Source organism: Nycticebus coucang, chromosome 2 (genome assembly GCF_027406575.1).
Source record: "Nycticebus coucang isolate mNycCou1 chromosome 2, mNycCou1.pri, whole genome shotgun sequence".
Taxonomy (NCBI): Eukaryota; Metazoa; Chordata; class Mammalia; order Primates; family Lorisidae; genus Nycticebus; species Nycticebus coucang.
Window position 1 is genome coordinate 83,803,624 of NC_069781.1, and position 21,275 is coordinate 83,824,898.

General features: G+C 39.6%; 1 protein-coding gene across 1 annotated transcript in view; it reads right to left on the minus strand.

The window, feature by feature from the left end:
- The window catches only part of ALDH1A1 (aldehyde dehydrogenase 1 family member A1), a 51,197-nt gene extending 30,262 nt beyond the window's left edge, over positions 1-20,935 (minus strand). Inside the window, exons 1-3 of the mRNA XM_053575037.1 lie at positions 20,767-20,935; positions 8,405-8,509; positions 340-480 (exon numbers count right to left, since the gene is read on the minus strand). Of these exons, the coding sequence (XP_053431012.1) occupies positions 340-480; positions 8,405-8,509; positions 20,767-20,832 (312 nt within the window). The 5' untranslated portion in view covers positions 20,833-20,935. The remainder of the gene's footprint in view (positions 1-339; positions 481-8,404; positions 8,510-20,766) is intronic.
- Positions 20,936-21,275: the final 340 nt, after the last annotated feature.

Sequence of the window (21,275 nt, forward strand, 5' to 3'; positions counted from 1 at the left end):
ACCATTCCAGGAGATTGAACTGCACGTGGCCGTGTTGAGGGCTTTGAGAAGAAGTTCTAAGGTAAAGGAAAGAAATTTCTTTAGTTTAACCTGAGGTTTGCCAAAGTTTAGACAGTAGAACCTATTAGGGGAGCAGACATTAACATCACCTAGAACTGGAGTACAGATTACTATTTGACAATAGACTCACAGGTTAAGAGTCACACACAAGACCTGAGATAAAGTCTTTCTCTTTGTAAAGAGCACATAGTGGTCACTAAAACTAAAACGGCCTGCCAATAAAAAATAATGACTGCTTTCAAGAGCTGTATCTGCCTGTCCCGTTCGGTTAACACTCACCGCCAGCAGCAGGCGATCTCTTTCGATTAAATCAGCCAATTTGTACAGCAGTCGGCCCCTCTCGGAAGCGTCCATAGTGCGCCATGGAGAGCCCATCTGAAAAGCCTGCCTCGCGGCCTTCACTGCTTTGTCAACATCCTCCTGTAACCAAAGGGAATTTAATTCAGTGGGCTGAACACACAAGATGAGCAAATCCACGGGCAATAACCCAGGCCAGCAGTCACGCTCCCTGGAAGCGGGCCTGTGTCTCCGCGGCCTGAAGTCCAGCGCGCTGTGCACCCTCGCCGCGCTGGAGCCCGCGGGCTGAGTAGCGTTGGAAGGACAAGCTCCGCGCATCCATCATAAGCTTGGTTTTCTAGAATATAGATACTGTAGTAACAGCTACTATCGTTTACACGCTTGCCCTGTTTCAAGCAGTGTTCTAGTAACTTTACACATAACATTAGCTCATTTCATTCTCATTTTATCAGAGAATTGTATTCCCCATTTTACAGATGAAGAAACTAAAGCAAAGAGGGAGGAGCTTTGCTCAAAGTCAATAAAAGTAGCTAAATTGTGTTTCAAACTGAGTTCATGTCACTGCAGAGCTGTTGCTCTTCACTGCACATCACACCCCCTGGTGACTGGGTTATAGTAGTTCCAGGCTAACCTCAAGACCCAAAGTAGTGAACATCCTTTTTGATGTCTGTTGACTCAACAGACTGTCCATACTGGGGAAGGGCCTATTAAAGAGCGAATCAGAACTTTCCTTTGCTCTTGAAGAGTACACGTTAAAAACACATGCTCATTCCTTTTGTGCAGAGGGAAGAAGGGAGTGGACCTGGTATACAGAAGGGTCTGCATGTGACAGCCCCTCCTCTCCCATCTGGGTACCAAGAGACCTTTTTAATCACTAAATAAGTAACAAAGTCACCTTCTTATTATTAATACTGCATTACTGAAAACTACATTCATTCCAGCAAAAGTCCAATAGCAAAGTGATTCCACACTCCACCTAGCCTCCTAATCTGCCTTCATGCAAGCTTTTTCTTCTCTGCTGTGTTTTCTACACCAAGTATGCTCCTATGGACCTTTCCTAATCCACCTCAGTCACAAACTTTGCCCTGGCACTCCATTCCCCTCCAGATCTTTGCTCAGACCTTTTCTGAGCTCCAACACAATATACCTATTAAAAGGATCACCATCTCACTCTTTTATTACTACTTCATATGTCCTTTTATTTTTCTGCATCAAATCAGTTATAAGCATCTTAATGGAATAGGTCATTTCAATGATATTTTGTGCATAGGACAGGCCACTGAATACAACTGTGTATGCACCATAACTCATGACTACATCATAGGCCAGTGGGCTGTAAATTTTTGCAAGCAATATAATTTCCTTTGAGAAGTGGGGAAGCTGGTGGGGAGTAATTACCCTATTTTTTTTAAGTTACACAAAATTAAGGTAAACTCCATCTAAGGATAACATCTCTCCCTTGGAGAGGCATAGACCTCAAATTAATATTCCCCTTCTAAGGCTGTATTCAAAGTGCCCCAAAACTTACAAGTCTATAAATCACTATAATTTTTATAGTATTTATCATCAAACTAAGATGATCTGGGTAAGAGGGATGTTTTAAAAGTGTAATCCAGTCTGATTAAGTGATGATATTTACTGACTACAAGCAGAGATTCTTTCATTATAATACATCACACCCTGGTATATCTCACTGCCTAACTTTTGAGAGAATGATGAGTATATACAATAAAATATGTGCATTTATAGCTTGCCTTTTCCATTTTGGGCATTTAATTAATCACATTGATTGCTTATATTTGGACACTGTCTCATGCTCTGGGTTCTAACTTTTTCCATGTTAAATTCAGAGAGCGACTTTTTAGGAGGAAAAAAAGCAAGCCACAGGAATCTGAGATTGCCTGTATGATCTGTGGATACCTTGGCCCATAAAATATGTGCTGCTCTGTGTTTAAACAGACCTGTGTGACACAGCTTTCATTTGGATCTTCTGCTCAGTGTTCTGCCATCGGCTTTAGCCAAATATGGGATGTTAGAGGCATCCTGGCCTCCCAGAGAGATACGGAGAAACTGGCTTCCAGACAAGTAACCCTGCTATATGGAAGATACAGCCCTGGAGAAGGCTGCTATAAATAAAGATGTTCCTATGCTTATGTTTTTTGGATCATGCCCTCTTTTTCTTACATCTTACGTTTAATCTTACAGGAGCAGGAATAGAGTGATGATAGTTAATATGTACTTTTGAAACAAAAATCCAGATTTGAATTCTGATTCCCCCTCATTAGCTACATAAGCTCTGAGACATTTGACTACGCATCCATCTATCTAAAGACTTAATAAACATTCCAGTCTGTGCTATTCTTAGCATCTGACTGCTAAGGATAGGAAAATGAAGTAAGAAGATTGCCCTTTTGGAATATTCAATCAAATAAGAGAGACATACAACAAAATCATCCTCCCTATATTATTATAATCAGTGAAAAATATTTTGAAGCCAAGTACTGTTTTGTGGCATGAGGGCTCCAAGGTTCAGTTGTCTTATCTTTAAAATAGGGACTCATTACCTCCTAAGGTTGTGTTGAAGATTAAGTAAGGTAACACTTGAAACACATTATTCTATGTGATAGACATTACATTAAGTGTTGATTAAGTGGTGACAATTGTCATTGTAGTCTTGGCAGTCATACCAACCTTTATCAATAACTCCTAGTAGTTCTAGCGTATTTTAACCTTTCCTTTTGGTTTGGAAAGGAAAGGTTAAAAACTGTCCTGCACTATTTAGGCCTTTAGTACTTCATACCATCAATAGCCTTCCCAAGTTCATTCTCTTTTCTCGTTGAATTCTCTTGCCTAGTGATCTCAGACTAATCTTCAGTTTTGTTTTTTTCCTCTTATCACTGTCCTTTTCAAATATTTACAATGTTTCCTTTTGTCTAGAGTCCTAAGGCCAAACTCTTCTGCCTGCTTGTCAGGGCCCAGCATTTTGGGCTTCACCTCCCTCACTCAAACTTAGCGTTCATCTTTTTTTTCTTCTCTATCTGACCCAATTCCTTCTCACCTTTGCTCCTCTGACTCCCCTTGCCTAGAAGGTTCTACCACCAGTATGCCACTTTCCTTTCAAAGTCCTACACATTCTTTAAGACCCAGTTCAAATATTCATCTATCTAAACCCTCACCAGACTGATCCCTCTTGATGATAGCTACTTATTTAGAGCTTACTAGCAGCAGGCACTGCGATAAATCCTTCACAGCCCCACAGGTGCTACATAGTTAAACATCATGGACCTTGGTTTTAGATGAGCAGGCTGTGGCTCATAGACATGAAATCCAGAAGTTAATAGAACCAAAATTTGATCCCATACCTGACTCTAAAATCCAGTTCTTATAGCTCTACAAGGCTGCTCTACTATTGACCTCTTTTGTAATGAATATCTACTACTTATCTGTATTATAAGCTACAATATTTCTTACTCTTTAGGGCCTAAAATAGGCATCAATAAATATTAAATAATTTGGTCATGTATGTTACAACTCTTCACCTTATGCTAATTTTATATAAGGGTTCATCTTATATGTTTGATTTACTTATGCTGACATTTATACATATAATCTTATTAATTGATTTCATTATATAACAAAACTTTTACATTATGCACAACTATTAGGCATCAGAGCTGTTTTCTTTCTTTCTTTCTTTCTTTTCTTTTTTTTTTTGTAGAGACAGAGTTTCACTTTATGGCCCTTGGTAGAGTGCCATGGCATCATACAGCTCACAGCAACCTCTAACTCCTGGGCTTAAGTGATTCTCTTGCCTCAGCCTCCCGAATAGTTGGGACCACAGGCGCCCGCCACAACGCCCGGCTATTCTTTGGTTGCAGTTCAGCCGGGGCCAAGTTTGAACCCGCCACCCTCGGTATATGGGGCCGGCGCCTTACCGAATGAGCCACAGGCGCCTCCCAGAGCTGTTTTCTTTTTTAATTCCATCAGTAACATTTCTTCGATTTTTATTCCAGGACTGATGACTTTAGAGATATAATTTTTGAATTAACCAGAAAACAATTTGGTATATAAATTCAGATTGGCATCACTAATAACACTTTTGCTATAAGCATTTAAAATGTTCCTTTTCTAAAGAAAGGGCCACCAGTTGAATGTATGAAGGCTGTTCAAATGCTGCTGAGATAGCAAATGGCTCTTCAGCATAGCTAGGGAAGGACTGAATGCTTCAATCACTCCCAGACTGTACATCTCCACACTAAACTCATTCAGAGCTGGAGAAAACAGTCATCGGACCAGTTTTACTTTTACCCCTGTCACAGGCACTTACATTAATGGACATTTACTTTCATCCCCACCAATTATTTGTTAGGTCATGCTTCAGTATTAAAAGCAGTTTTCAGGATTAGTCAATATACCCTAAAAGAGCCACTGAAGTGAAAAGAAAACAGTTCCCACCCACATCTGCGCTTTGCTTTGTAACCTCCATTTGTTCTGGCCCCTCCTCCTCTCTTTATAATACCATTGAAAGGGGTATATAGCCCATTGTTAGTGCCATTCTACTTCTAAACTAAATCCCTAAAACCTCGTGGCTCATTATGTAAAGAGTCAGTTCCAGAATATCAGGTTTACTGCGGCTATGTAATTCACCTGGTGTGCACCTCTCATTAAGCAATGTTGTTGGAGTTTACTTTACCTTTGCCAGCCAATTGTGAGAACAGCAATAATTATTTAAAAACAAAAATTCTTTAATAATTCCAAAATGGAAATGAGAGTGTTGGATGTCAAGCAGACAGCATCCTACCATGAAGAGTTTTTGTCATAAACAACTTCGTTTCCATGCTCAACTGTCCAGCTAACTCATTCAGCATCGTGACCTGATGGAAGCGTTGCTGGTGTTAGTCAGCGTTCCTGCTTGCATGAGCGGTAGTAATTGTCAATAAGCACTGAGCCAATCAATGTCAAAGATTTCTAAGGCTTCTAGGGGGATCATCAGCTTTCCTTACTACACTTTAGGGAGAAGGTAAATCCACAAACTGTGCCAAGAAAAGTCCTCAAACTACCTGACAAGATTTCAGCAGGAGCTTTGGGAGCAGAGATTTGTTTTACTGATAAAACTAATCCCAGTGGCACAGCTAAACATTGAAAGCTCCAGAGGCAAACATCAAAAATATTTTTCCATTTGCTAATTGCAAACTGCAAACAGATCTGCTGTGGCCCTCCTGAGCGGCATTTATACTACAGAGGCGGGGGAGGCAGCTGCAAAGGGCTTGCTCTGCCCTCGTCCTGTCCTTCACTGCTTTCTCACCTACTTGTGGTTGCTGGAGCCACTCAAGTCAGCGGAGGGACATTTGATGTGGGCTTCTAGAAGCCTCTGTGTGGGCTTCTAGAAGCCTCTGACAAGAGGTGTTCATTCCTTTTAGTTGAAATTTGAAGAATAAATTTTTCCCTCATTTCTGAGAATGGCTCATAGGACACAGGCTTCTGGTTCTCCTATAGACCTTGCCTGAGATGGCCAGAATATCCCTGCCCAGGTTTACTCTTGTAGCACTGTAGAGAGGTGCATCGTCGTGGCCACAGTACAACTTCCAATTATTAATTTTCTTACATGTCTGCCCCTGATTTAAATGTTAATGCTTGAGAGGAAATACAACTGAGGGGTTCAACACCTCAGTTCAGTGGTTCTCAAACTATATCCCCCACACCTCCACCCCAACCAACAATATCAGCATCACCTGAGAATCTGTCCAAAATGTAAATTCTCAGGCCCCAATTTAGTATTATTGAGACAAACTCTGCTGCTGGGTGGAACTCAGAAATCTGTATTTTAACAAGCCTTCCAGGACTTTCTCATGCAGGCTTAATTTTGGGAATCACTGCCTTCATCAATAATCAATTGGTACTGGATTCTTAAGGTGAGGTATTTGGGGGCTATGGCAATTCAAAGAAGACAAGTATGTTTTCACTATTGCATCACCTACAGTGTACCGGAAACCAAGGATATAAACATGAGAGGTACTGTTGATCTCTACAAGAAGCACATTGTCTCAGACATACTAACCAATAGCTGAATGACACACCAGGGTTATAACACAGGTAAATATAATGTTGTATAGTGGCACAGATGAGGGCAATTTTATGTGTACCTGAGAAAGGTAGAGAAAGCTTTATAAAGTATAAAACCCCGTAGAGACTGAGGCTTTATTGAATTTTATTAATAATAATTTATTATTATTTTATTTTTTGGTTAATAAAAAATACTCTTTAGGTATTTCCGATTTCTTCACCTTACACAAAAAGGAACAAGAACTCCAAAGAAAGTAAGTACAAATGTGGAATCCAGGCACCCTTGCTGCAGATGGTGACTGAACTAGGTCCTGGGGGCTGTGCCGTGGTCAATGCCAGAGGCAGTGAGAAGCGAGTCATGTTTTGAGGGAGAAATTGAATGATGAAGGTGAAGTTCTCAGAATGATAGGGTGGCCTGGGGCAGGAGCCATGGACAAGAATCAAGCGATATTATAAAGGACCTTTGTGTGTGCAACTTTGCCCAGAGGCAGTGAGAAGCAGAAGGAAGAGTTTTTGCACAGGGAAACATGTATCTCCATCCTTTTCTGTTTCTGCTGCTCAAATGGTTGATCCATTGAGGAATGGCTCTTATTTGTTTTGATAGTACTGTAATCTGAATTCAGGGCCTTTCCAAATTCGAAAGGGCCACTCATGTCTATCATTGTGTTGGAAAATTCTGTCTGCGTGGCCTGGTACCTTGAGACTTGTGATCTCATGGACTATTGACTAGGGCTCAGGAAATGAAAGGTTGGAGACTGGATGGGAATGTGTGCTAAGACAATGAATTGAAATGCAGTGTCATGAATGCTATTATCTTTGTGTATTGCTGACTTCATCGCCCAAGGTCTTTTCCCATAGCAAAAGTCTCACGTTACCACCCTCTGTAGAGTGCCATGATGTCACACAGCTCACAGCAACCTCCAGCTCCTGGGCTTAGGTGATTCTCTTGCCTCAGCCACCCAAGCGGCTGGGACTACAGGCACCCGCCACAACGCCCGGCTATTTGTTTGTTGCAGTTTGGCTGGGGCTGGGTTTGAACCCACCATCCTCAGTGTATGGCGCCAGCACCTTACTCACTGACTCACAGGTGCCGCCCAACATGTATTTTTTTTAATGTGTGTGTTCAGACAAAAATTCTGAAGGTTTTCACTCTCCTCACCCTCCAGGTTATTTAATATCACCCTCTCTCATTTTCACAGCAATCATGAGGTAAAGGGGCAGTCTTGCCATTCACAGGCTATAGGGTCAGAAGGACAGCATTCAATGTTCATTTCATTATTATTGGGAACATGATCTTGTGCAGATTATTCAGCCTTTTCATTCTGCCTTTTCATCATTATTCGTAGAAATGACTAATTCTAGTACCTTCCCCACAGGGTTATTTCAAGTATTAAAACAGCATTTAAAATTTGAAAACATTTATCACTAAATACAAATTAGTTTCTGTTGTTACTGTGATTAGCTGGAGAATAACAACACTTTTAATTTGTTATTCAATTTAAGTCATTTTAAAACCAATTTTAAAGGTATCGATTAATGTTAATTGAATGATTTTAATGAAATAACTTGGAAATATATTGTTCTCTAAATTGTATGTTAACTTTTTAGTTTCATCCAGCAACTTAAAGTGAACAGTGTTATATGAATAAAGGATTTCTCTGCTTTTGAGATGTATGCTTAATCCTTTTGGAGGTAGACTGTATAATAAATCCAGATACTATTTCAATTGAAAATCAATCAAGAAAAAAAAAAACAGTCTGAAAATCTCACCACAACACCCAGAAGCATAGGCTCATCATCATCATGACATAACTAGTGATCGTCTCTATGTACAAAGAACAATTTAGAAACTTTCCCCAGACTACCCCCTGAAGCAGTATTTTCATGACACATCTTCTTGAATTTGCAACGGGGTTTAGGAGCTCCCAATGGCAAGAAACCGAGAAACCTGGCATAAAAATGGATCTAGTGTTTAAAAACTCACCTTATCACCTTCTTCTACATCGCAGATAATCTCCTCCGTTGCAGGATTAAAGACAGGAAATTTCTTGCCACTTGCTGAATCATGCCATTCATTGTTTATGAAGATCTGTAGGGATGGAGAGAAAATAGGTAAAAAGGTATTTAAATGCGTAGCCAAGTTAGCAAATTTTTATCAACGCAAGCTAAGGCATGGCACAATGCCTACATAATGCGTGTTCTTTCACTCAAAATTTTTTAGCTGTTTGAGACATTTTTTGTGAGCACACATTAAAATAAAGGGCACAGTGCTTTTACGTTTCACTAAGATATGAACTCATTTCAACCCTAGAAAATACAGCTTGAAGAAGTTGATGTAGCAGGAAAGAATGCTTTTCCCTGAAATAGCCAGGAATTTGAGGCAAGAGTGGAAGTTTTAGTGGGCTTGATCTTTATAGAACATTTCTTCTTCTATTTTCCACTTCAATTTCTGAACATTCTCATTTTGGGCTATGGATGATTTGGTATCATGAGTGATATTCTCTATTCCTTTATTTTACTACATTAAAGGGAGTAAAATAATGTTGCTAAAGTAAATGATTTTAAAGGAAGTTCGCTCAGAAAAAAATAGTGATATGTTATCACTAGTTCATAAAAGCATAAGGGTTTCATTCTCATTTTCAAAAGATTTCCTGATCATTTTTTTTTTTTGTCCTCAAATGAAATCATGTCCTAGATTTCTTGGTGATACCTAAGAAATCTAAGAAAATCAGGGGCTGTAGGAAACATGGAACTTTGTTCTGCAGGGGCTATAAAAGAATAGAAATATTAAATCAGAATGTCCTTTAAAAAGTGTCAGTTTCAACTTTTGCATCACTGAATTTGCATTTCCTTAAGAAGCCAGCTTTGATATCTCATTCCCTTTTCAGTGGAGAAAAACATTTGACAAAGCCAAGTTAAGAAATGCCCTTTTTGTGATGACTGAAGCTGTGCTCTTTTTCTGACAAAAGCTAGGATTTCTTCCGTCTCTTTCATCTCCTTATGTCTTATGGATTCCATTTTTTTATTATTTGAAATACAAAAATAGGTACCTAGTAACTGCATAATATATAATGATAAGTATAGTATTGGATGTTACATTACAACTTTCTGTAGGATTTATGACAGGATGAACTAGTTTATTTAATTTGGAATCAGGGATGCCTGATACATGGATGCATGGTCTTAAAAGAAGAGTGTCATCCTAGCTTTCTTTTTTTTTTTTTTGAGACAGAGCCTCAAGCTGTCACCCTGGGTAGAGTGGTGTGGCATCACAGCTCACAGCAATCTCCAACTCTCGGGCTTAAGCAATTCTGCTGCCTCTGCCTCCCAAGTAGCTGGGATTCCAGGTGCCTGCCACAACACCCGGCTATTTTTCTTTTTTTTTTTGGTTGCAGCTGTCACTGTTGTTTGGCAGGCCCAGGCTGGATTCGAACCCGCCAGCTCAGGTGTATGTGGCTGGCGCCTTAGCCACTTGAGCCACAGGCGCTGAGCCCAAACTAGCTTTCTAATGTAGATCTCAATTCTGACACCCCTTCTTACTTGATATTTAAATCTAAGTCATTAATAGTTCAACCCCGCAGGAGATTATTGGTATAGTGAAATGTTACCTCCGGGTTTCAATATGTTGCCACACTAACTGCAAATTACTCAGTTATTAAATATGTTCCCATGATTGTTATCAAGATTATATATTTCTAGTCAGTTACTTATATATATCTGACATAAAAGTAATCTTTTAAATTGACCTATGAGCATTCTTTAATGTAGATACTCTATCATGTAGTGTCAATAACATGTCTTAAAATTCTGTCAGATTAATAAAATATATATTACTACATAGCCCTAAATGCTTGAATATTCCATGTATTAATTGTATTTTGTGTGTATTACAAGATTATTTAGAACAAAATATTTCCCTGGTCTCCTATGTGTTCATTATGAAATTTGTCACTTTTTAAGTCATCCCTTTTAAATGTCTGCTTTCCCTGCCAGGCTGTATGCTCTAGAAGGTGAAGGAGTACCTTTGTTTGATTTCCTGGTTTATTCTTCAGTGTCCACATAAGTCCAGTCCTGAAGTGATTTTAGCCTCAGAAAATAGTTCTTGAGTAAGTTAAAACTGAATCATCCAAACAACAATCCATCAGCTCCCCATAGCTATGACCGGTAAAATTCTACACAGAGTACACAGTGATATTTGTGATTTGCTATAAAAATGGGGAGGAGGAGAAGCCTTCTTGTTGCCATAGAACAAAAAGGCCTCATCCTGTATACTGGGAGGTGTTCACAGGCACTGCAGGGCCACCCAGGAATTGACAGAGAGAGCCGTGGGCATGAAGGGAGGGGAAGGAGGGAAGCAGTTCAGGTGGAGCCACCAGAGGGGCAGAGGCGTGGACAGGGGGTGTGAGAAGAGGGAGGTATCAAGAAAACCCTTGTTTCTCAGAAAGGCTGACCATGAAATTCACTGTATTACCCCTTGAGAAAAAAATTGGCTTCTTAGTTCAAGATTTGAAGAAACATGAATTCAGATTTAAGTGCTGATTTTCCTAATGTCTTTTAGAGTGAACCAGCACTCAGTGACCAAAGCACCTTTGACAGACTCCCGTGGTTACTCTTAAAGTGTATTTTCTATTATCCATTCTTCCCCCTTACCGCTGAGTACTTTTCTTCCCAAGGGATAACTTGGAAAGCCCTTAATCAACTTGTCCCAAACTCAACTCACTGTCACCTCTGGCTTCACACTGCTCCCACCCCTAACTGAAATTCTAAAGTTTGGTGATGCAGTTCTCTCTCTCTCTCTCTTGTTTTAAGGGACAGAGTCTCACTCTGTCACCCTCAGTAGAGTGCTATGGTGTCACAGCTCACAGCAACCTCCAGCTGTTGGGCTTAGGAGATTTTCTTGCCTCAGCCTCCTGTGTAGCTGGGACTACAGGCGCCTGCCACAACGCCTGACTATTTTTTGTTTTTGTTGCAGTTTGGCTGGGGCTGGGTTCGAACCTGCCACCGTCAGTATGTGGGGCTGACTCCCTGCTCACTGAGCCACAGGTGCCACCCGATGACGCAATTCTCATTCTCACGCTCTCACACAACATGCAGTCCCTTTTGTATCAGTTTATTCTATATTACTAAAATAACCTTTCCCTGTTCTCCCTGCTGCCTACCTCTGCCTAATTAGGATTTAAATTTCACCTTGTCATCATAATCTTCCTCAGCCAACCTGGTTTAAATTGTCTACACCCTCCTTAGCACGGCGCTCAAGGGGGTTAGTGACTTTGCCCCAGGATGCTTTCCCACCCGCTGTCCTACCATTCCCTCAGTTTACCCTTTACTTCAGACTCCTCCCACAGCCTCGGACACCATGCCGTTCCTCTCGCTGGAGTTTCACTCTTCCCTTCCACTTAGACTTCAAACGCCAGCTTAACATGCCATCTCCTTGTGAAGATTTCACAGCTGCTCCCAGATTTAACCCCTTTATTTTCTTATCCAGCACAGCAAGTTAGTGTAGCATCCTACTGTTAAATCCCACATCATCTTTGGCTTTGTGTGAATGTTAGATTATCTCCATCTCAGAGCATCAAATTCTAAACAAAAAACTAGAAACTCTGCTGTACTTGTCCTAGATTTTTAACCAGCCCTTCAAAACTTGCCTCAGATTCACTCTCACCTGCTAATTCTACCTTCTCTCTGCCCTGAAGGTTGTATCACCTCCTCAGACTTTGTGTCTCTAAAGGAAGAGAACACAATGTCATTCTCTTAAGAGATATATTCCAAATTCCTCTTTTCTACAGAATTCCACTACAATTTAAAATAAAAACAACATTCAGAATTGATTACATTTTTAGGCCTATGGCGAAACTGTGGCCTGAGTCCTCTTATCTTTAGGCTGTGATGATTTGTGGTTTCGAGTCCCCAATAATATGCTTTCAATGCATTAGAGCTTATTTCACTCTGGTTATACAATGTGTTGGTGAAAGACTCATATACAATGTGTATACACCATCCAGTTTCATTATCAGAATCTTGTATCTAAACTGCACATAAAAATCGCCCTTCAGATTAAAGTCAGCGAATGTTTCATAAAGGAGAATTAACTTAAATAATAACTCACATTTACCTGGCACCTGTAGGCAACTGAAGAGATCAGCTTAGCAGATCCTTAATTACCAGAGGCTGCTCAGTATTATTTAGTTTTCACATTTAGTATACGTATGTAGTAAGAACACTGGGAGCCCAACTTTTGTTTCATTTTGTTCTTAAAGTTGTATAAACCTGGCTAGTCGCCTTTCTTTTGTCAGAAAAGTATTTATCAAATAATGATGAAATACTTGAGAATTACTCTGGATGATACAATGGGAAAATGAGAGGCGGGTTAGCCATAGCCATACTTTAAGTGCTTTTAGTAAGGGGAATCAATGCGAATGTTGAGGCAATTGAAAAATTAATTTCTTACTCTTTCCATTTTAGATATGTCAGGTTTTAAGAGATGCATCATATTATCTTTGATAATTAAGTGACTGATTCTTGGACATAGTTTTATTTCCAATAATAAGTCACAATTTTGGAAATAAAAATTTAATTGCCTTTCCAAAGTGCAAACTATTAATGTCTTAATGCATTTGTTATGATTTTATCATTCTAAATAAATAGGCACTTTCCTCAAAATATTTCTGGCTTGAATCAAGCTGGATGTGACTAATGGACAAAATAAGCATCTATTGACCTTATCGGTTGATATCAGTTTCTGAAGCCTTTGGCTAAAGTGGAAACACCCTGGCTCCCTCTGAACCTGAGTTACCGAATCTGAGAGCCTGAATACAGACAGCCGGGGTGACAATGCGCGATGTAGTGTGTGAACCTTTTCTCAGCCTTAGGAACCTACTAATAGTACCAAAGGCGGTGGGGAATAGGGGGAAAAGAATAGGACAGGAGATGAATAATGATGGAGAGAGAGTGAACCGAAGTCATGGGGGTGTTAAACTTTTAAAAGAATCAAGGCTGGATCTCCAGCAACTATTTTCCACACAAACCTGGAGGCAGCAAAGCAAAACTTTGAGAGATAAAGTCAAAAAATGTAAAAGGACATTAAGTAGGAAATAACAGAGGGGAGGAAAATTTTTCAACTGCAGTGAAAGGAATAAAAACAAAACAAAGGAGTGACCAAAAAAAAAAAAAGGACAAATAAAATTTTCCTTTCATTCCTGTTTTATATTACAGTCTGACTTTAGAAACATAAGGATATAGTCTTTTTTCTTGTCATTTGAAAACCCCTTTGGCCTTTTCAATTCAGTAACAGGAAAAAAGAAAAAGATGCCACGACATTTGCTTGAACCACACCATCACTATGTCCTACAGGGAACAAAAATATTGGTCAACAAACTTCTGTATATCATGCATATCCTGTATTGAAGATGTAGAAGGATGGACTAGATCGTTCTGTACGTATTTAATAGTATCAAGACCCAATAATATAATAGCTTACTTGTAAGTTCTCTTTCTTCTAAAGAAAGGACTAAACGTAGAGCCTAATTCACTTTTTGTTATTTATAATCCTTTGACTTCTACAAGAGCATTGAGGGTGGCCCCTGTGGCTCAGTGAGTAGGGTGCCGGCCCCATATACCGAGGGTGGTGGGTTCAAACCTAGCTCCGGCCACACTGCAACAAAAAAAATAGCCGGGTGCTGTGGCAGGCACCTGTAGTCCCAGCTACTTGGGAGGCTGAGGCAGGAGGATTGCCTAAGCCTGGGAGCTGGAGGTTGCTGTGAGCTGTGATGTCATGACACTCTACCGAGGGTGACAAAGTGAGACTCTGTCTCCAAAATAAATAAATAAATAAATAAAAAATAAAAGAGCATAGAGAGAGTAAGGAAATATCACGGTATAATGGAACCAGGGGAGGGAGAAGTTCAGAAAAAATTTCGAGAGCTGTGATATTTGTGCAAATTCCCAATGAACAAATTACTGTTAGCAATCTTAACATTGTTGTAAATCAAGTAGAGATACTAAAATCACATGAACACATGTAGGGAGTCCTTATGAAATGGGGATAATGCCCTCTCTGAGGACACGTATCCCTTACTTTAAATTTTATATTGATTAGCTATTCTTAGGCAAGTGACAGAAAACCAAACAATTTGCCAAGACAGCAATCGTCAGAGATGAGCTAAGATACTGTATTCTGAATTAATGATTCTCTCCCAGGAGTAAAAATTAATGGTTGTTTCTGTTATTGGACTGGGTCGTGGCTGTCATCTGGTTCCTGCTGGGCTCTGGCACCTTCTGAAGGGGACAATGAGTGGCTTTGAGTTGGCTGGGAGTGACAGAGGGTCTAGGATAGTGGCTCTTAACCTTCCTAATGCCGTGATGTATTTTCATTGTTACAAAGGGGTCACGACCCACAAGTTGAGAACCGCTGGTCTAGGAGAAGCAGGAACCCAGATCCGGGAGTAACTGGAAGGTGGTTGCTGCATGGAAAGGCATGAGGCTGACTCAAATTCTGAGACATTGCAGTTGATCTATAGACCACATTTCGAGCAGCATCAGCAAATCCAGAAAGACTGCAGCAAGGCAGAATCTCAGTCCTCAGCCAGATCTGCTCTCAGTAGGAGTAGGGAACGGGTGGTACCAGAGCAGTGATAGGCGTGAAGATAGTTGTTAGGGATGACTAGGAAATGGGAAAGTACCCTCTTTTCTCAGAATATGTTTTATTTACTTTAGGGTTTTTATTTTTTGTTGTTGTTGTTGTTGTTCAGGTTTTCTTGAGCAAGATTTGAGTGCTATAGTTTTTAGTATTTAGGATAAAAATGATACCATGTGGAAAAGTGTCAGATCTGAAATGAAAAACTCTGGAAGCCAGTTCCTTCTGTTTTTGCACAGTAAGAGCTATATGACCTTGAGCAAGTCAGTTACAATCTTCCAGTTCAGCTCATGTTTATCAGCTTTAAAATGGGACACTGGCAACATCCTTTCTAGCTCCTTCCCACTGATTATGAGCTTCAAATGAAAAAAATATATAAGAAATCCGTTTTGAACTGTGACAAGCCATACAAGTATAGATACCACTTACATTGGGAACTAAATAATTTTAGGATTCTGAGTGATCTTGGGAAGGAGAGTTAAAGAGAGAAGGGACCAAGTCATTAAAAAGTGCCAGGTACTGGGCAGCGCCTATGGCTCAAAGAGGTAGGGCACTGGCCCTATATGCTGGAGGTGGCGGGTTCAAACCCAGCCCCTGACAAAAACTGCCAGGTAGTATCCACAACTACCTCACTTAATTTTTCAGCCACTTTCCATGGCATCCATTTGTTCCCAATTCACAGATGTAGGAAGGAGAGATTAGTAGCGTGGTCAAGGTTATGTCTTTTAATACATACAAAGGCTGAAACTGAAGCCAGGTTTATCTTGTTAACTCACTGCACCTTCAAGCCTTTCGGCTATTTATTTAACTGCTTCTAAGGCCAGAGCAAACAAAATATTGTTTCAGTGAGAAGGGAGTTAGAAGATTTCTCAAATGAAAGCAGCTGCTGCACCATCCACTTTGCCTTGAACTTAAGCCTTGTTCTGTTCCAGGCACTCCCCAGTGCTTTCCCTCAGATAAAATCCATCAGCCAATACGGCGCCATCCTGTGTTCCAGTCTCATCCATTCTCTTCTTACTCACTTGACTTTAGCCAGACTCGCCTCTGGATATGTCTTTGAATATTATTAATAAGCTCTTGTCCACAAGGTCTTTGTACCTCTAGACCTCGGCTCTTTCCCGCCCTACCTGGACACCTAATTCTCTGGATCACTCACACTTACTTTTAACTCCTTTACTTAAAGGGGCCCTTCCTAACAACTTCCTCAAAACCTCTTCCCCTCATATTCTCTTAGTTTTCAGTTTTCTTCCTTTGAGCATTTCCCTGCTTTCTAATGAGACTACTCTCTTACTTGCTTGTTCCCACAGTACTGCTCACACCTTCCAGGAATGTAGGGTCCATGAGACAGAAATCCCACTACCCTTCTTACACCATAAGACCTAGCACCAAATGACTTATTCAATGAATTATCAAATAAAGAAAGAAAAAAAATACTCGGAAATGCTCGTGGCCAAAATTGGCTTTTATAAGAATTTAAAGAGAAAACGAGGAAAAAAGAAAACCTCTTCAAATTGTGTCTAGCATACAGTATTCAATGATTCATAACTCTTTTCTATCAAAATATATCTTTGATATTTCAATTACCCTGATTTGATGAATTTGCCTTGTATGTATCAAAACATCACATGTACCCTATAAAGATATACAGCTATTATGCACTCATGATAATTAAGAGAAAAAAAAGAATCTTATCTTTAACCCAAGGGTTAAGCAAACCAGAATTCCAGGAAAGTAATCTACTCTAACCAAAATTTGCTTCATACGAGTTGAAGAAATACAGTTCACACAGAAATTTCACCGATGTTTCAAAGTCCTCTCTGCCTCACAGCCTCTCCCAGGCCAAACCCCACATTTTCAATCACAGCAGAAAGCTTGTTTCCTTCCCATCTTAACTACTGTTCTCCTTTTTTCTCAGAACAGCTGAGCAGCAGCTGGAAGAGTCCATGGAAAAGCACCCTTGGGTGATCAGGAATGGGCACATGAAAGTCAGAATAAAGAAGGACAAAACAGGATTCCAGCAACTAGAGATCCCAATGTCTGGTATTGACCTCAGACACATCACTTGTTAGTGTGATGGCTCAGACCGCCAGCATTCAAAGTTTAGCTTTGTCACTGACACACTGTGTAACTCTAGGTAAGTTACTCAGCCACTCTGTTCCTCAGTTCCCTCTTCTGTAAACCAGGGATAGTAACCTCTTCAATTGTGAAGATTAAATAAAGTCATTGTAAAGAACTGACTCTGGCAGAGTAAACACAATGGATTTCAGCTATGATTATTTCCTCTGTGTGTGTGTATACATGTGTATAAAATATTAGCTGATGAAGATCTTTTCTAGCCTGAGCAAACCGTTGTTTAATAAGTTTAATTATTAAGTTAAATATTTTGGGTTTGAATTCTGAGAAATCTTGTCTTCTTGAATTTCCTATTTGCCTTTTTATTTATTTATTTAAAGTAAAACAACAGCATTGTGAAGGGAGACTAGAAAACAAAGTTACCAAATCCTCTAAGAGAAAATTCTTGATCCCTGAAATCCTGGATAAACCCTTGGCACTTCGCTCCAGTGCAATCTTTGTCAGGTGGGACATGACTGTGCAAGACAGAGTGACAGAAAAACCAGGAGAAGGAAATGAGATGGAGCAACATTTGTGGGAAACAGGTCTAGGAAAGGTTATGTAAAAAAAAATTCTGGAAAAACTGAAAACTATTCAGAAAAAATATATAGGACTAGGATCACTAACATGAATCGATCACTTCCCATGTGCCAGACATTATTTCAAGTGCTTTATATGCATTCAATTCATTTAATATTTTCATCCATCGCAGGAAATAGAATAATAAATCCTGGCTTTATAATTCTCAGGATGTACACAATGAAACTGACGCAGAAAGACATAATGTAGTTGTCCCAAAGATCACATAACTTTCAAAGAAACTCTTCATTTAAAGTCTCAATAAAATGATAGTTTGGCAGATGTGGGATTCCCTTAGAATTGAAAAGGAAAAGGATAGGAACCCCGCTGATGGAAATTTATAACTTTTTTTCGAGGTTTTAGATTCAAAAAGCTTTTCTATTATGTTAGAAAGTATCTCTTAAATTCTGATCTCTGTTTAATCTACTCCAATAAAGAAATAATCAGACTATACTAGAAAATAAGTCATAAGAGATATGCATCAATGAATTCTTTTGTTGGAGTGAAAAGCAGCCTCAGGCTTTAGAGTACGTAGCTTTTCTGCCACATTCATAATAATTTTCTGTTACTCAACCTTTCTGGTGTCTTCCCTTTACCTTGCCCTAATGAGCAGAAGACTGCTTGGGATAATAAAGAAGAACATTAAATAGGAAGAGAAAAATAATACAGGAGTTTAGACGCTGGTCACAGAAGGTAATTTCTCAGACACTATAAAATCCTTGCTTCCCTGATTTGTAGCAGGGAAACTTACTTAATAACTATCATTTTTCTAACTCCTTTTGGAAGTGAAAATCCAATACAGTCTTCAGTGGGACACACACACAGAGCAAGGGCATTTGAAAATGCTCACCCATTTAGATTTAATTACATACATAACTGGTGTCCTACCAAGTGTGAAAATGTTGTAACCAATAGATCAAAGAAAAAAGTGCTATTTGAGCAGAACTGATTTTTTTTGTTTTTTTAAGAGACAGAGTCTCACTTTGTCGTCCTCGGTAGACTACTGTGGCGTCACAGCTTACAGCAACCTCCAACTCCTGGGCTTAGGTGATCCTCTTGCCTCAGCCTCCCCAGTAGCTGGGACTACAGGTGCCCACCACAACGCGGGGGCCAGGTTTGAACCGACCACCCTCTATATATGGGGCTGGCACCCTACTCACTGAGACACAGGCAGAACTGATTTATAGAGAAGATTCATGAGAAATCAGAATCCACTGAATTGCATAGAGTATTTCCACCCAGAGAACTTCTTAAATGCAGAGCAAATGCCTGCTCCTTGAATCTTGTCTTCTTTGAAACACTTAGGTTAGTCTTTTTCCCTAGAGTGCACAAGGACTTCTAAGACAAAGATTCCATATTAAAATCATGTTTGTGTTAAGAAACCACTGGATCTGTGTTTATATGTGAGATTTTAAGGAACATCTCATTTGTCTATTTCTGTTTCTTACATGCTTAATAACTACTAAAGGAAGCTAAATTCAGCAGAAGGATTCTTTCCATTGATAAGAGCTGCAAACTTCTGCAAAACCAAAGGGTAGGCAGGAGGGACACCCCAGACTCCCAAAGTATCTTCCCAGGCAGTATCATAAAAATACATTAAAAAATAGTAATCGAATACTTTAAACATTGCCAGCAGTTTTGAGCTTCTGGACATATATTTTCAAATGTACCTACTTTGAACTGAAATTTCTCTTGTGAATGATAAACTTGGAATAAGAAATTGAGGGAGATTGGAGGGAGACTGTGATATTTTGGGCATAACTTTGCTCAGTGTAAATGGCTTGAGGGGCTGGATTCACCACGGTTTTCATGTTTCCATTTGTAACATAATTAAACGGAAAACATTTTCCCCTTTTAATAAAACCTTGTGGAAATAATACCTTAATACACTCAGAGCTGCTGGTCAACCATGTTAAAGGCAGTCTGATCTTGCTGACACTTTCCTAAGGAAAAGAGCCAATGGGCTGAACAACTTCCTCATTCGTTGTGAGTATGAAAATGTAACAGACCTAGGATTTCAAAACCATTCATGGGTTCAAGTAAAGAAGTAAATACAAAGGAGCAGGAACTTTTACTTTTTCAGTTATAATGCTGTTTAGTTTTCACTGGTTAATTCAGAAGCAGAATGGCTCTGCACAGGGTTGCAATAGTTCATTTCTTACTTTACTTTCTGCATCACACCGTAAAGATAATTTCAGTCATAGACTGGTTAGAGTGCACTTTGCCTGTTTGGGAACCTCGGCTCTGACAGGGAAAGGCACTGAGACCTGAGGACAGTGGGAAACAGCCAAGTCCAGAGACACTTTCAGAACAACTCAAGCAGGATCCATTTCCTGGTTCTCCCCAGCTGCAGCTTTTAAGTCTGGATCTGGCTGCTGTTCTTGTTTTTCTAAATATTTATCAGTTAACAATTACACATCTGCCCCAATGGCAACAAACTCAGCTGAAGAAATAAATAAGAATGCATTCTACCTCCCAAATGTGCAAACCAATGCAAGTCCTCTTGAAGTTTTTTGAAACAGGAGCTTTCGAATTCATTGTCAGACGTAAGTCCAGCACTGTAAACATCAATTTTATTAAGAATAAGGAAACGTGAGGCTCTTTTAGCGTGCTCAGGGCCTCCTATTTTTTTTTTTTTTTTCTATTTTTACCTCTTGTTTGGCTCTCTGCAGTGAGTTTTTCTAGTGAGTATCTGCTTCTCTTATCATTTGTGCTGGCTGCACTGACATTAACAAAACTGCTTAGCAAAGTCCATGGATTCCTGGTACCAGAACCTTTCACAGAGAAGAGAATTCCTTTCACTTGCAAATGCTTTCAGAAACAAATTTATGAAAGAGTGTCTGGTATGATTTACAGTCACTATTTGATTAGGACACTAAACTCAGACCTACATTTTGCAAGCTTTTTCTTTTTATTCTGCAAAGGACTCTTTGAACACGTTTACTTAAATTGACCTTTCATGCTTTAAATGAATGTAGTTTTTACAAACCCGAGTCACAGTCGCAAATACCAATTGTACTAACCTTAGTATACTGAATCTTCAAATTGGCGAGTGGAACAGGTAAGTCTGGCATGCCTGGGGACGACATTTCTGGTGCAGCTCGGGGAACACAGGTGACAGGCAATTTGGTTCAGATAGAGCACTTGGCTTTATTTGTTCCTTTTTATCTGCTTGGACTAAAGTTTATTTGCATACTGGGATATGATTGGATGAACAAACTCAGAGCAAAAAAAAAAAAAGAGAGAGAGAGAGAGAAAAAGAAAGATGACACTACTTATTTGTTACACCTAGTGCAGGAAGCCTTTGACTTTAAACTTAAATCCTTAAGAAACCAGCGCTCCAGCACTGAAGTTGCATCTGGAGACAAGGCACTATTTGCAGATGAATTAATTTACAAAGCCGAAACCTGTGATCAGAGTGTGCAGCGCAGCTGCTCCGGCCACTAAGTCCAGTTTTATTTTTTTGACTTTTCATGCTTTGTATGCTACTATGTAACTTTCTGTTCTCTAATGGACTTAGAATTTGAGGATT